Below are 17,026 nucleotides of genomic sequence, written 5' to 3' on the forward strand. Positions count from 1 at the left end.
TTGAATCAAGAATACTAAAATTAATTTTTATGCAGAATATTATTTCTTATTCTTGCATAGCTTATACTTTAGCTACAGAGAGAAATTTATCCATTCCAAGAATCTTCTTAAAGAATCAATGATTTTATCACCGTCTCTGCCAAGCAAATAGTTCGAATTTGAAATTCTATAGTAGGTAAGTTGGTCTGCAGCTTTTCAAAAAATGGGCAGCTGGATAAATTTGGTAAACTATGATTTAATATAAGTCAAAAGATTAATAATAAATTTAATTATGCATAAATTATTTAAAATATAATATTACTTTAAAACCTGAAGTTTTAAAAAACATTATTAGAATGGTATTCTGTATGTATATAATTATAATAGTGTTTAAATTTTTTAATATTGCAAAAGTTTGAATTTAAAAAATACAGATATTATTTTAGTTTTCCATTTAAATAAAGCAATTATTTTTTATTCGCTTATATTCTATTTACTTTATCTTCTAAATCAATTGAATTAATGTAATATTTAAAAAAAAATAAAATTATTTTAATAAAAATTATTCTGGTTTTATTTCTATTAATTAAAATCATTGCTTATGTTATTCGATCAATATTGATTTTTATTCTATATTCTCAATAAGTTTAAATTGTTTAGATTCACTGTAATTGTTTTTGAAATATGAAATATGTTAAATTTATACTTTTTACTTAACTCTACTTAGCTATGCATAGTAATTCAAGGTACTTTGAAATATTTTTAATTTTCATAATGTTTTTAATCAATGTATTTATCATGTTAATATAAAATATTAATATTATAAATTATAAATATAAAATTATAAATTATGTATTTATACCTTACACATCTTCAATACTATAAATATTACTCTATATAAGTATTACATTATAATTTTTAATTATACATTTTGAATGAATACACGAAATATTTAATTTATAAGAATAGTACATTTTTAATATTTTCAACAACAAATTTTCAATTTAATTAAATTTCAAAATGAAATATTTTTCTTAACCATTTGGTAGTTATAATATTATAATTATTTAGCAATAACGTTTTGATTTTACATTTTATTGATTAAAATCTAATTACTAATTTTCATTTAAATATAAAATATAAAAAGCGGATAAAAATTCTTACTGTTTGAAAAGTCAATTAAAAATATTAAACCATACGCATGCGCGAGCAATATATGTATAGTTATTGATACCTCATTCAATTCTTTGAAGAATATCTAGTTTTTTATGGACGCTAGATCTGCTAATATTTTTATAATTTTGTAACAGTCGTTTTTTTTTAATATTGTTTATTTTATGTATTAATTTATGCATCGAATATTTCAAATATAAAAATGGGCACTATAAAGTAAATTTGCGTTTTTAATTGTGCATATTAACATTTTTTATTAATTTTTTAATATTTTCTACGAAAGTTAAACATTCGTAATACATTTTTCAGGTATGTTTTGTGTTAAATGATTGTTATTTGTTTTATTTAATGTTCATTCTTTAAAAATGATATTTTTAATATGTTCAGGTTAATAACAACTGAATCCATATATAATTGGGTACAGGTACACTTTGTATTTTAGCCTAAATTAAAACTAAAACAAATATTTTTTTAAATCTCTTTTAACTACTGTATCATTAAGTTCTGATTTTATTTTATTTGACTTATTAAGAATAAAATAAAATTTCATAATTATATAGATTTCATAAAATGTATTAAAGTGGATATCAACTACATTATATTGAGCTTCGATATTATTCGAGTTAAAATAACACAAAATATATAAAATAGTGTATTATATTTATTAACAGTATGTTTATATTTAAATTAATTAGTATATTCTAAAAATATTTTATGAAAATATCAACATTATTCTTATAATATTATAAGTAATTAAGGTAATATGTATAATTTATAAAATAACAATAAATTTTTAGTATCTATTATATTTAAATATATATTTAATCTTAAAAAATCTATTATAATATATTAAAAAATAAAAAAGTTTAAATCATAAAAGTAATAAAAAAATGTAACATTTAAAAGTTATATTATTTAAATTGAAACTATATCAAATTTATTCAAGTTTCAATAATATATAGTCGTTTATCTTGATAATACATAGTAATTTTATTTAAAAAGTATTAATAATATATTAATAACAATATTGATATTCTTAACAAATATTAATTATTTTAAAGTTCATTCGTACTAGTATATATTTAATAATTTCTTTTATTATATCATAAAAGTTTTTTAATAATTTTAGATTTTAATGCTTTTAGAATATATTAATTGAAACATTAAAATAATATTTAAATTGGAAAGTTTTTATGAATTCTTAAATATAAGATTGAATAGCACAAAAAATTCAAATATGATCGGATATAATTTCATAAAAAATATAAGTAAAGTTTTTTATATATTTTTAAAACAAATTATATATGAATCGTAGTACTTTAATACATTTTTAAATAAAAAATGGAGGTAATACAAATACAATATGGAATTAAGTTTCAATAGTACTTTTAATTATAATTTTAATAGTTAATTATTAGGTATTATACTTATACAGAATAAAATATTTTTAAGGATTTTTGTGTTTCTAAATATATTATTTCTATTTACTTAGTTTGTGTGTGTGTGTGTGTGTGTGTGTGTGCGTGTGTGTGTATAGCCTAGTGTACATGATTCACTAATGGCTTTGATATATTTAGTATACAAATAGCGATTCATATCGTATTAAAAGTACTATTCTTCTTTTTAAATTTTAGGATTGAAATAACGTATAACTACAAAACTAAATGTAATGTACAATCAGGAATTAGCAATAGATGTCTCAATTGTAAGTAATTAATTAATACTGATATTTTCAACATATATATGAAAGCATGAAAGTAATATATATTTTGTAATTTATAAAACTTAAAAATATTTTCAGATTTTATGTACATTATTAACATCAATATTAAATTATTACTTTGTAAGCGAGAACAATTATTTAAAAATATTTTAATCAAAAATTATCCAACTCAAATAATTAATTTTGATTTAACTTCATAGAAAATAAAGTAAAGATGTAACAAGCATCATTTAATTAAAAAAATTATTATTTTGGACTATTAGACTTTATCAAATAGTTTATATTAGATAATTCAAATACTAATTTTTAATCACATATAGTAATATAATCATTACAGAGATGAAAGAAGTTAATAATAAAATTAATACAAACTCATTCATTGAAAAAGGTAATAAATTGTAATTATCATGGATCTTTAAATTTATTATAGAATTATTATATGGTTCTATTCTTTGTATTAAAATTTCAATGCTTTCTTCAAATGGAAAATTTTCTAGAAAATGAAAATAAACATCAAATAATATCTCCATTATCAGATACAGTTATTCCAGAAATGTGTAACTATATGGGTTAGTATAATGAAAATTAAAAATTGAATATTTTATTTGTTAGTTGACAAATAATTAAAATTTTGTTGATTTAGATACTAAAGAAGCGGAGAAAACAGTTAATAATAATAAATACCTACTAGATAATATATACTCTGGTATTTACCTAAACATTTTTTTCTAATTTCTTATAAATTTAACTTGTTATTTGTTTTATATGTAATATTTAAAAATAAAATTTCAAAGTTACTATTTAAATAATGATTTTGTTGTGTTGTAGAATATTTTTTGAAGAATAGAAATGAAATTTATATTAAAGAGGAAATTCAGATTTTAGATTCAAATGATTATATTGGTTTGTATAATATATAAATAATTAAATTTTTCGTTTTTTTTTTTTTTTTTGTCTATGTTGTAATTAATACAAATTGTTAATATTAGATGATAATTATTCGACTATAACAAAGAAAAATGAAAATAAAAACAAATTAATAGTCAATGGATTAGTTTGTGAACATGAAAAGTGGACTGAAAAGTATCCAGACTATTTGAAATTTAATTGTGAGAATTTTGGAGTAAATGAAGATCTAATTATAAAAAATGCATTATATGATAATTGTAAAACTGAACATATTAATTCTAAAATTATTAACAATTATCAAAATACAATACTTTCTGAATCTGGTAATTTATTTTTATGCATTTTAAATTTGTAATTTTTAATGTAATGTGTACTATAAATATGAAATTAATTTTTCATTTAAGATGATTGGTATTATTTAAATGTTGCAAATACTCTGAAAGTATTTAATGGTAATAATAACTTGTTAACATTAAAAAAAAAAATTAAACTAAATAGTTCTATATTAAAAAAGAAAGTAATTAATGAACAAATGAAAAGAAAACTTAAACTTACAGTAAAAAAACGAAGAAACAAACGCAATAATAAAGAGAAATCTATACTATCAAAAGAAGGAATAAAATTACAAAGTAAAATAGTAAAAAAAAAAATTAAGACTTCGGAAATTGACATTGAAAATTTCAATAATGAAATTTATTTAACAAACGGAGAAAATCTAAACAACATGCCGTATGTTAAAAATACTAATGTGGAATTTACACTAGGTAAGTTTATATAATTAGTTATACAATATTTGAATGTTTGAAAATTTAATCTGTGTTTAGCATCTGTGAGTAATAAAATTCTTTGAAAAAATAACAAAAATTAAATATCCTTCAATGCTTAGTTTACAATAATAATATAATACATATAAGAACAGGAATTATTTAGTTAGTACTGTATATCGATAATTAATAAATTAGATTTTATAAATGAATAGTATAGATTAGTATTGCATTGATTAATATAATGATGTATGTAATAATAGAATTATTTAAAATTATTATTTACTATTAATATTTTATTACTAATATTGTTTGAAAAAAATATTAAATCTTTAATAAGTTATAAACATCTGAGAGGCAAATAAATCGAATTTTCGCGAATTTTTCGGGTAAGTCGTTTTATTTAAAACTTTAAATAAAGTATATTATTTAAATATACTATTATTTTGTAAATCGCTGATTAATATTATTCTCCTATTTATGGTGCGAATAAAAATTATTTAGATTTTTCTCTCTTTAGACTTTTCTCTTTGGAGAAAAGAGGTGAGAGTTTATATACTTCCTGTATTACACTTCGATCGCATATCTCTTCTCTCCTTTCAATATAAAAAATATTTAAATGGTGATTTCCGACACTTGAAGTGCAATTAATAATTTATAGTATCGTGAAGAATGAATGTAAATTCAATTATATAGTAGCTCTTTTTGAATCCAAAAGGGATGAAAAGAAGAAAAGGTGTTTTCTGTAGTACACTGCAGGAAAGTAAGTAATTAAATGGTTATTCAAATCGGATTTTATAAGCAGAGAAAGTCGTTAGGAATATAAGAATGCATAATTAGATTTTCTTGTAGTTCTGACGAAACTTAAATAAACTTAATATTTCTCAGTGAATATCAAATTTTGACAAAAGTGTTACAAAAGAATCGCTTTTATAAATGTTCGAGACCTTAATTTGTTTTTCCATCCGCGATATTATTAATTTTTCAGAAATTATAAGCCTAATCAATTTCATTTTAGTAAAAAGTATATCACAACATTATTATTTTTCTTATTATATATTTCCTATTGCGTATATATTTTAAAAATACACATATTTAAGTGAATTTTCGACTACTAATGTGCTTTATACACTATATGATTTATATAGGATTTGCATTTTAAGGTACATTAACACGAATGTGTTTATTAAATCGATTTTATATTCTATGGATAACTTAAATGTTATTTAGCTAAGTTGTAAAAAAAATTAATATGTAATAATTAGATACTAATCTATTAATAATGATATGGGGCAAAAATTTGTTGGTTATCGATGCGTATAAAATCATAAGATTATAAATGAATTTTGCTAGCGGGCTCCTACCATTGAGAGTAATCATTTTTATTTGAAAATAACGATAAGTATAATAAGTATTATTTGAAATAAGAATGAAGCAATAACATAATATTACAATCATTTATATCGTCTATTTTACATTAAAAGATCAATTTTACTTTTTAAAGTGGCCTTAATAATAACTTCATTTAACGGTTCCTTACTTCTCTTACTTATCTAAATCACGACGACACCATTCCGTCCACATATACACGAAGCACCTTGCACCTTTATTTACAACTACTAATTTATTAATAACGTAATTATTTCAAAATGTACTTATTATTATTTTACTGATAAATTATAAATTATTAACATATTAGAAAAAAAGATCATGATAATTTAAGAAACTAATACAAACAAGGAATAGAAGTTTTGAAAATTTCAAGCAAAAAGTAAAATCTGGATCCTCTTATGAACTCTTGAACAGTGTTTGCATTAAAATAATACGCTTGATTTTTGTTCATATAGCTATTTCATAAAAATACACCTTTGTCATATTATAAATAAAATTATTCTAAAGTACTGTGCAGTCTTATTAAACTATTATTTAATGCATAATTTATTCAATTATTTATACAAAAAGTAATTTCAAATTCAAATAGTGACAAACTATATTAAGATAATAGTTGGATATCGTTATAGTATAATAATAATAATAATAATAATAATAATAATAATAATAATAATAATAATAATAGTTGGATTCCGCTGTTCTTCTTGAACTTTACAAAGAATATATAGGTAATTGGACTTCAAATTTTCAATAGATACAAAATATTTAATAAATATTTGGTTTTTTAATTTTTCACAACAATATAATTTTTAAGTGACAATATTATTTTAATTCGTTATGATAGCTCATTTCACGATAAAAACTAACATAACTATATCGAATAACAAAACATTTGTAATTATAGAACATGAGAAAGATATTCAATGAAATAAAGAAACTATAAAAATATATTTTAAAATAAAATAAAGCAATTATTTAATTTCGAACAAATTAAAAAACGTTAAAGGTGCGATTAAACACAAAATTTAGTTTCTTATATAATTTTTAGATCTAATATAACTTATAATTACGACGCCGGTTACTGCTTATATATAAATAATTGTTTATTTATTCGATTGTAATCACAGTAACATTGATTGCTATAACCATTCACCGCTATTACAAATAATAATAATCAGTTCTAAGACGAATATTATTTTTATTTTATATCGCGGTATTAATATGAATGATTATAATTATATACACGAGCTACGTATTATGTTGACATAAAATCATCTAAACAATAACGTTTTAACGTTTGCAACTCATTTTTTTTTTCTTTTTTTAATGCTATATATAATGTAATGTTTGTTTTGACCTTTTTTTTTCTTTACATTGACCAATAGGAAAGAAATGGTGTGGCCAATGTCTAAGAGAAAAGATGTTTATCTCAGTCATCAAACAGTATTGGTTGGATTTTGAATTAATAATAGCATATCATAGGGCACATACAATTTTTCGAAAAAAAATATAATAAGTAATTTTTAGTACTGCGATGATAGCGAAAGTTAAACTTTACTTTAGTATTTTTATTCAGGAGATTAATTAACTATTTATTCTTAAAAATGAGCTGAAATTTTCCACTTGGCCTAGAAAAATTTATTCAACCATTGATGGTGTTTATATACCACCATTCATAGCTCATTTCTTATTGATTCAATACATTTTTTGCATACCAACAGTGCATCATTATATCAAATATATTAAAGTTCAAAGTTCTTTTTTGTACTCGAAATTGATTTATATTTAATAAATAAAAAATTTAAATAAAAATTAAATTACCAAATATTATGCTTTTATATCTTAAATAAATAAACAGTAACAAATATAATGCTACATGCATTCAATAGTTAATCAAAAGATTTTTAATATTTAGAATATATAATCAAATATTTTTGTATAATATACAAGTGGAGATAATAAATTTTGTTTCCCGAATTATTATTAAATAACGTTTAATATAGTGTTATACGCTCAACATAAATAAAATCGATTCTATTTACTCATATTTACTTACATCTAAATGTTCCTTAATTTCATTAATGTAATTTGAAATATTGATTATTATTTTTATTAATATTCATATTAATATAATTATTCATATTTGAAAACAGAAATTAAATATAATGTTACCTTAATTTTATTTATATATTAGCTAGAAAAATAAATAAAATAGAAAAATAAAAAATTCTACATTGTCAAAATTTTAATATCATATTTAGAATATAATTTCAAATAGCTCAATATGGATTTTTAATTTAGTTTAATTTAAAAATAAATATAATTTAAGAAAATAGTTTACACTTACATTAATCAATACTTATTTGTAATAAAAATATAAAAATATGTTTTGTATTTTATAAATGTTTTTCTGATTTTTTTTATAATTATGAAAAGTATTTTAAAACATTGATTTAAAATCAAAAGCTATAAGATTAATAAAATATTTCAAATACTTTATTTATAATATTTTTTAGAAATTATTATTTTTTAAAGTACAATATTAAATCAGTAAGGAGAAAAAATTAATTTCCTTTAGTTAATCGTTATTTAGCGTTAAAGTTTTTCTTTCAATTATTTTTAATACAAATCCATTATTTTCGTTTACTTTGTATTAAACTTTTTACTTTCTTCTTTTTTTTTTATTTTTTATTTTTTTACTTCGATAATTTATATTCTTTCTTCTTTTACTAATATGTCTTCGCTATATTTATTTTTCAATATACAATTTATTGACACGTACAAACACTTACTTTCACTTCATTTTTACAATTATGCTTATTTTATATATTTATATTAAATTACTTTCTATATATTTTACTTTTCTTTTAAGTACTTAATTTCTAAATGTAAATTATATTAAACTCTTATTTATAATTGAAATTTTTTACTTTTTTATTCTTATTTCATGATATTATCTTATTCTCTTATTTGTTTTAATTGCTCTTCATTCATTTATTTCTGCAATCATTGTGATTGTTTTATACATTCATAGTAAGTATTTAATTTTGCTCTTTTGTTTTTCTTTATATTTTATAAGTATCAAGTTTCTCTCATTTCTATCTTTTATTTATATCTAATCATATAAATATCCAGTTATAACTGCTTTTTAAGACGTTCTTTATATATTTTTTTACGTCTTCATTTTTGTATTGGATAACTAAGATACTTTATTTCTTTAATATATTTGGTCTTACAATTTTAATTATCAATTGTTATTATTATCCTCTTTCGCAAAAGTTAGTACTTTTTTTCTATATTAAAAATTGTTTTGTGTCTGTACTTTCTTGGTAAATCTATTCAATATTTTAAAGTAATTTAATTTAAAGAATTATTTGAACACGAATATTATCATTTGTTTTTGTTCTTTTTTATTTTTTATTCGTAGATGTAAAGGAGTCGACGAGGGATCTTTCTTCTAAAGTTGAACAAGTATGTATCGTAAAAGAAGAAGCAATACTTCCTGATTATTACGGTAAGTACATTAATATGAAACTGTAATTGTAATATTATTTTTAATTATATTTTTTAATTATAGTTGTAGATACAATTGAGAATTTGAAACATAACATAATCAGCAATGAAATAGCTTTACTTAAAGCGGATTATAGAGGAGGTGAATTTTTAATTTAATTTATATTTAAAATTTGTTAAGTTTTAGCTTTTTCATTAAACTAGTATTTTAACAATATAATTAAAAGTTGTATGGGTTTTTAATTGTACAATAATTATTATATACACGTGTATGTGTGTGTACATATAAATATTGTATTGATTTTTTATCGAAAATATATATTTAATTGATTTTGGGCATGTAAAATATTAATATATTAATTAATAGCGCAATTAATTACTTTTATAATCAATATAAAATTTGTAAAGTGATCAATCAAATATAAAAATCCATATGTACATTATACATATATAAATCATGTTCAATATTTTTCAAAGTAAAAATTCATATTACAGATGATATACAAAAAAATTTAGATGGAAAGAATAAATTAATATTTAGCAAAAGAGAAAATCTTATCAATTATTATAGTGAGTACAAAATTAAAATACTAAATATTATTATATTGTAGAATATTTCTTGTAAATTTAATTGTATTATAATTAATATGGAAATGTTGTTATTGGATATGACAGTTACACTATTACTGCTTATATATTTTTATCATTCATATTTGGAAATTTTACACAATTATTTAAATTTTTAAAGTGAAAATATTTTAAAAAAATTTTATTTAAAATATTTAGAAACTAATTTAAATTTAAATAATTGTGTAAAATAAAAGCCAATGTAGTCATATATACAGTGTACATAAACTTTTCCTTACAGAAGAAAAGCGCTTTAGAAAACCGAAAATAATTAAAAAATGTTCAATGTGTGGTAAAGAATATAAGCGGATTGGACCTTTTAAACGACATCAAAAAAAATGTGATATGATAAGAACAGTTATATATTTCGAGTGTGTAATGTGTCCTTTTAAAACAAAAAATAAAAACGCATTTAGAAACCATTTAGGGAAACATATATTAGGTGAAGCGTATAAAAATAAGAATCATAATCAGATTCAAGAAAATAACAAATTCAACTTTACAAAGAATAATGCACCTTCAAAACAATTTTGTAAGTATGATGGATATTTAAAAAATTTTTAAATATTCCCTTTAATGTATTGGTTAATTAAGGCAATTATAAAGGATATATAAATATAATACATATAAATTGATTTGTATCATATAACTGCTTTATTCATGATAATATACAACTAATGTTTAATAAGCTTGTAAAGAACTCGTTTTAAAATGGGAAGTACCTTTGTAATATTTAATAATTAATCTTTATGGAAGCGTATGTTAAAAATATTAAGATAAATTTAATTTACTTTACACTATCCAAAAATGAATTATATCTATTATATCAATAGGTCCACCCAGCTATCTTAAAGCCCATTGTATGGCGTGTAATGTTGAGATGACAGCGGTAGAACGTACGTCTAATTGTAAAAAATGTCTCGGAAAGTTTATGTACTGGTGTATAATGTGCCACAAAGATTATTTTACCTACTCACGTCTTCGTAGACATGTAATAGAAAGTCTCAAGGTCTCGACTCTGTTACAATGCTCCAAGTGTGGCAAAAGGAGTTATACGTCCGTTTGTAGACTGAGAAGACATGAAATGTTTTGTCATGTGAAACCTATTAAACAAAATCAAAAACTTCCTTATGTTCAATTATTCCGCATCAATGCACAGATACTTCAACGCGTCAAAGGTAAACAAATTACATTTTACGTATTTCTCATATATTTTCTTTTATATAGTTCAATTTCAATTATAATGCCTGTAAAAATAATTTTTCACTTTATACGTGATAAAATTTGCAACCAATGCCATATAACATATTTATGCTCATATTACTATTGGCGCTAAATGTATTTATTTGAATTATACTCATTTGAATAAATATGGAATACTGCGTAAGTTTAAAAAAAAAAAAAAAAAAAAACTACAAGATTTACTTATTTAATCAATTTTATTGTGTAGGTCCATGGAAAACGATTCAAACACATTGTCCGAAGTGTAATACGATGCGAATCGTACTTGAAAAAATGGGAACCTGTGAAAAATGTAATTCCTTATTATTGTACAATTGTGAACTTTGTAATGAAATGTCACTTACATACTCGGATCTCCGTACACACATTTTTAAAGCTCATATAATCGATTCTTACAAATCTGCTGAATGCAATGAAAAATGTTATAACAGTAATAATAAAAGTAATAGAAAAAGTACATCTACGATTATAAATAAAGAAGATTTACATAAAAGTAAGATATTGACATAACACAGAATTTAATTTAATATTGAGAATAGCAAATATTAAATGACCTTCCTAAATCAATATTAATTAAAACAAAAACTATGTATATTTATAAATCATTTTATATTTTTAATTATAATAATAAGTTACGAATTATGTTATTCGGAATAGTACTTCAAATTAATTTTAATAAAATAGCAAGATATAAAAGATTTTTTTATTTATTTAACGAGATTTAAACAATTTTATCTTAAATAAGATTTTTAGATAAGATTAGAACACTATAACTCATAAAAATTCTATTTCATTTATCATGAAATCAATGTTATGACAATGTTATTTTATATCAAGTAAATATTATATAATAATGTACAATATTGAAATCATTTATACAACAAACATAAATGAATTCTAGGTACTAGTGTTTAATTATCATTAGGCAGTAACGACATGAGAATTTACAACCATAAAAGTAATGCCGTAAGTTAATTTTATTAATTTTAATATGATTAAAATTTATTAATTATTACACTTGTAACTTAAATAATATCTTTTCATTAAATATTATTTATATTGGTTACTAACAATTGCTTTTAATAAAATTGTAAGGTTGAAAGCTTTTTTGTGAATATGTAGCTAATTATTTGCAATACTTATCAATTTAAAAATTTAAATTTAAATTCATAAATATTGTATTTTTATAAATTATTGAAACTGATGCTTAAAATACTTTGTATTGGGGATAGTTGCTGTCACGTAAATTCCTAAATTTTTATACATTTTTATACTAAAAATTGATGCTATTGATTTATTATACATTATATGATTTAATAGATTGGGAATAAAACAAATCACACCGCCTATATCGTAACATGTTAACAATAGCAATCATTAAAGTAAATATTATACTATAATTTATACACGATAATAACAAACGTGAAAATTAGAGTGAATTAATTTTTTAAATAATAACTACTATTTATGAATCATGTAATTAGCCAATTACTCTTATATTCTTCATATATAAAATATTCATATTATAAAAATTCAAAATTCCTAATCAAATAAGTAAAATTATATATATTAAGCTAATAGTAATTTCAAAAATTAAATATATTTAAGTTTTCTTGACGATTCTTGTAATGTACATATATTGAATTATAATTTAAATTAAAAGTTTTTTTATGATGAATCAAGAAGGAAAAAAAAAATTAAATAAATTTCGTTTTACAATATAATGCCTATAAAGCTACCTTGAAGTACAATTTATAATTGCTAAGAATCATATCAAATGAAAAAATTATTGTAGTTTTATAATATAATTATTATAAAGCTACTGTAAGTTATAATGTATACTTGGTAAAGTGTTATCTGCGGAAAGCGGGCGGGATAAATTGTGCAGGTAATGGCTCGTTTAAACTATAGCTTGTCAATACGAATAGTCAATATTTGCAGGAAGAAAGTGAGAAAATTTTCCGATGCTGCTTACGAAAAAGGAGCCGTTCAACTGTAATTACTCAATACGCCAAATTGGAGTAACGCACTGTTGATGACATACGTATTCCTAAATAATTGTACATACATAGATCCTTATGGCGTGCGTAAATGAAACAATATGTTGTAGCTGCTTTTCTATTATATTCATTATGTTTTCTTATTCCGAAACTAATTTTATTATCAATTATTTTTTATAATTGTATTCATAATTTTACTGACATTTCTAACAGATAATCTTAAGCTAATTAAAAAGATTCAGCAAAATAATTATGCAAATCATTTTAAAATAATTAATAATTAATAATCGGTATAAACGTGTGTAGTGAAGTTTTGTATGAATTGATATATATTTGAAATATTACAGTAATTGTTAAATATATATATATATATATATATATATATATATATATATATATATATATTTTTTTTTTGTTTGTTTTTGTTTTAACACAATAGTTTTAATACTATTAATTAAAATACTATGAATGAAACTGTGATATGCACACCATCAGTGTATAATCATTTTATTTGAATTATATTTTTATAGTAATAAATTGAAAAAACAAACATATTTCATAAATTTTAAAATTTAAGAATTATTTTATAGAGTTAATAGATGTATAATGTTTGTTTATATTGATTTCATATGATAAAAATACTATAAAAATGTATAGATTCATAAATATACGACGGGTTATGTTCTTGATACTTTTGGTATCTTGTTGTTAGTTATCGTTTTGTTATTTATGCGTTGAATTGTACTATGAAATTAAAACTTAAATTTTTAAATTTATTCTTATCTTTTACTACTTAAATGATAATATATAATTGTAAATCGGTTTTCAAAACATTATTAGATAAATAATACATCCAATTACATGTAATATGTTCATTAATAATTATGAAGTTGTGTGTTGTTGATACAACAATGTGTAATAGTTTTTAACAAATAATTCATATCTATTGTAAATAAAGAGAATTTAAAAAAGAGATTGATTAATTAACTGAAATTTTTTATTTTTATTCAACTACCATATTTCTCATGTACATCCAAACATTACTTACTCCTTTGTGTCATGGAACTTATATACGTGTACGTACTTGACTGTTTTATGTTGTTTTTTTTTTTTTTTTTTTAATTAATTTATCAATTAAGTAAACTGATTCTATAGTTTTACAAATTAATTACTAAATACTCGTATGTCAGAGAAAAATTAAGTTTATTTCAATAAAGTTTGTTAAAATAATTTTTTTCGTTTCGTCAAAGAATGATTTAAAAAAATATATATTAATATATAAATAGTGTTTAGATAATATATACCATCTGCATATGTTTAAATAAATTTTCTTGGTTTTATTGAATTCCTTATGAATTATTCTACTGAGAGTAGATTAATGAAAGTTTTCAAGCATCGAATATACCGTAGTTGTGTTTAATTGCCTTTTTATATTCGGATAAGAATTGAGTTTGTTTAAAAAAAGTGCTCGACTTTATACTTTAATTGGTAGATTCAACTGACGCGACCAATATGTCATAAGTAATATTAAAATAATTATACTACATATTTTTTAATAATTTAATTTTTGAGTTTAAACATCAATGTTTTTTTTTTTAATTTTTAATTTATATATAATCCATTTATAGATAGCCGTGCCATAATCTATTTATTTTAATTAAAATATTTCAAGTATATTCAAATATATTTGAAATTTTTTTTCACAGAATCATGTCATCGATATATTTCATGAAGTTAGGCATTGAATTATAAACGAGCAATCTTCTCAAATAAATTAAATCTAATTTCTTTAATATTAATTAAATTTAATTATTTAAGATGTAATGTAAATTTATTACTAAAAAGTTATCTCATAATGCGCTTATAATTTAAAATTTTAGGTGTTTTAAGTAGGAAAATTAATAATATAACTCATGAAACAAAATTTTCTAATTCACTTATTAATTTACTATATCAAAATTGTCAGATAATAGAAGAAATATAAAATATTGATACTAGGGTGCAAAATTATAACAAATTTAAACATTATTCTATTATTAAAATAACTAATATAATTATTTTAATATCAATATATTTCCAAATATTATCGTTTTTTATTAGATTAAGAAAATTGTTTTGAAAAAAAAGATAAAATTAAAGAAATATAAACATTTCTAATAATAAAATATAAAAATTTCTTATAAAATACTAATCTCATAACGATAGCAAATATATCTATTATATTCATTATTCAAAGAGTGAAGATTCTTTTGTACGTTTTAAAAATTCGTTATTATAAAAACTTTATTTGTTTATTTATGCAGTTTGTGCTTTCAATTTTTTTTTCTGGCTATTTCTCTAGAACTAAATCTCTAAAATAATATAAATTTAAGGCTTAATTTATATAGAATGTTCAATCAAAATTGAAATTTAGAAACTTTTTAATAGTTTATCAATTAACGTCGCGTGTTATATTATTATGAAAACTGGGCACTGTAAGTGTAATGGCAACGAAGATTAAACGTAAAAATAGTAGAAAATTAAAGGAATACTAGAACAGCAGTGGATTTAAAGCCTAAAGCTTATTAATTGAGTCAAAGTGGTGAAAGTGTTGATAATTTTAACGCTGATTAAACGTGCGTGGAATTTTTTTATAAAATAATATTAACTTTCATAGCCTACTACATGTGCTAAATAAAAAATAACAGACTTTAAGTCACTTAGGGCACTCAACTTCTGGATCTTTTGTAAATTCTTTTGTCACAAGATAAGCTCTAATAAACTTTATAAATGCTTTCTATTTCGATTTTAATTGTTTTTTTTTTTTTTTTAATAATATTTCGTAATGAATACCAGCTTTGTTTAAAATTAATTTTGTGTAATCTATGCTCAACTGTTTCTTATAAGATGAACTTGTACATTTTTATTATTCTGACAAAAACATATTCAATGTCTTTCGTTCACTTTTGATATTTTATATCATTCCGCTATGAAAGGTATTAGTGTTGGGACTGATATTCAAGTAAAGCTGACAAAAATTATGTATTCTAGAAACAATTGTGTAAATATGGATCTTTACTGTTAAGACAGTCTTAAATTTATTACAAAATATTTTAAATTACACATTTTTTAAGATTTTTCCTATTTAGATTATTAGAAGCGCTTTTTAGGTAAAGTACTGGAGTTTACTTGACTGGCTCCGATCCATGGTTTTTAATTTACAATGAATTAAATAGAAAAATAAGTTGTAAATAATGAATACTAAGATTAGATTTTATGAGTATTTTTTATTTAAAAAGTTCTAAACCTCCTATCGATCGAATTTTATTATGATACATTTAATATAAAGATAGTTGTTGCCGAAGCAATCGATATTATTTAGATACAACGTACATTTTAGATCAAGGAGTCAAATCACCAAACGCTAGTAAAAAATATATTTATTACCGAGAAACTTCACAAATACATTATTTTTGCGAGATTTATTTTGAAATTTTTTTTTTATCTTAATTATCGTATTTATTTATTCATTCAATTGAAAATCAAATTACTGTTACTGTTTCTGATAATTTAATTGAGCAATTATTTTATTAATCTTTTCGTGTAGAAAAATTAAGAATTCCAGCTTACTTAAACAATTTTCATGAATTTCTCTTACTTAAGAATTTATGTTTAATTGTATTTTTTACAGTCCTGTTGATTTTATTATTGTTTTGTTAAGTTTT

At 20.8% G+C, this 17,026-nt stretch overlaps 1 protein-coding gene and 1 long non-coding RNA gene across 2 annotated transcripts; both read left to right on the top strand.

The window, feature by feature from the left end:
* The first annotated feature begins 1,421 nt into the window (after positions 1-1,421).
* Positions 1,422-2,985, top strand: LOC105368075 (uncharacterized). The gene is made up of 3 exons (XR_913089.1): positions 1,422-1,461; positions 2,787-2,857; positions 2,954-2,985. It is a non-coding gene; the product is annotated as an uncharacterized LOC105368075 (long non-coding RNA).
* A 249-nt stretch (positions 2,986-3,234) lies between these two features.
* Positions 3,235-10,507, top strand: LOC105368434 (MATH and LRR domain-containing protein PFE0570w-like). Its single transcript, XM_011507444.1, has 10 exons — positions 3,235-3,263; positions 3,373-3,444; positions 3,519-3,581; positions 3,704-3,778; positions 3,865-4,107; positions 4,342-4,548; positions 9,368-9,454; positions 9,518-9,595; positions 9,949-10,023; positions 10,497-10,507. Exons 2-10 carry the CDS (start codon positions 3,429-3,431, stop codon positions 10,505-10,507), a joined length of 855 nt encoding a protein of 284 aa, XP_011505746.1. The 5' UTR covers positions 3,235-3,263; positions 3,373-3,428.
* Positions 10,508-17,026: the final 6,519 nt, after the last annotated feature.

This window comes from Ceratosolen solmsi, unplaced genomic scaffold (genome assembly GCF_000503995.2).
Source record: "Ceratosolen solmsi marchali unplaced genomic scaffold, CerSol_1.0 scaffold6, whole genome shotgun sequence".
Lineage (NCBI taxonomy): Eukaryota > Metazoa > Arthropoda > Insecta > Hymenoptera > Agaonidae > Ceratosolen > Ceratosolen solmsi.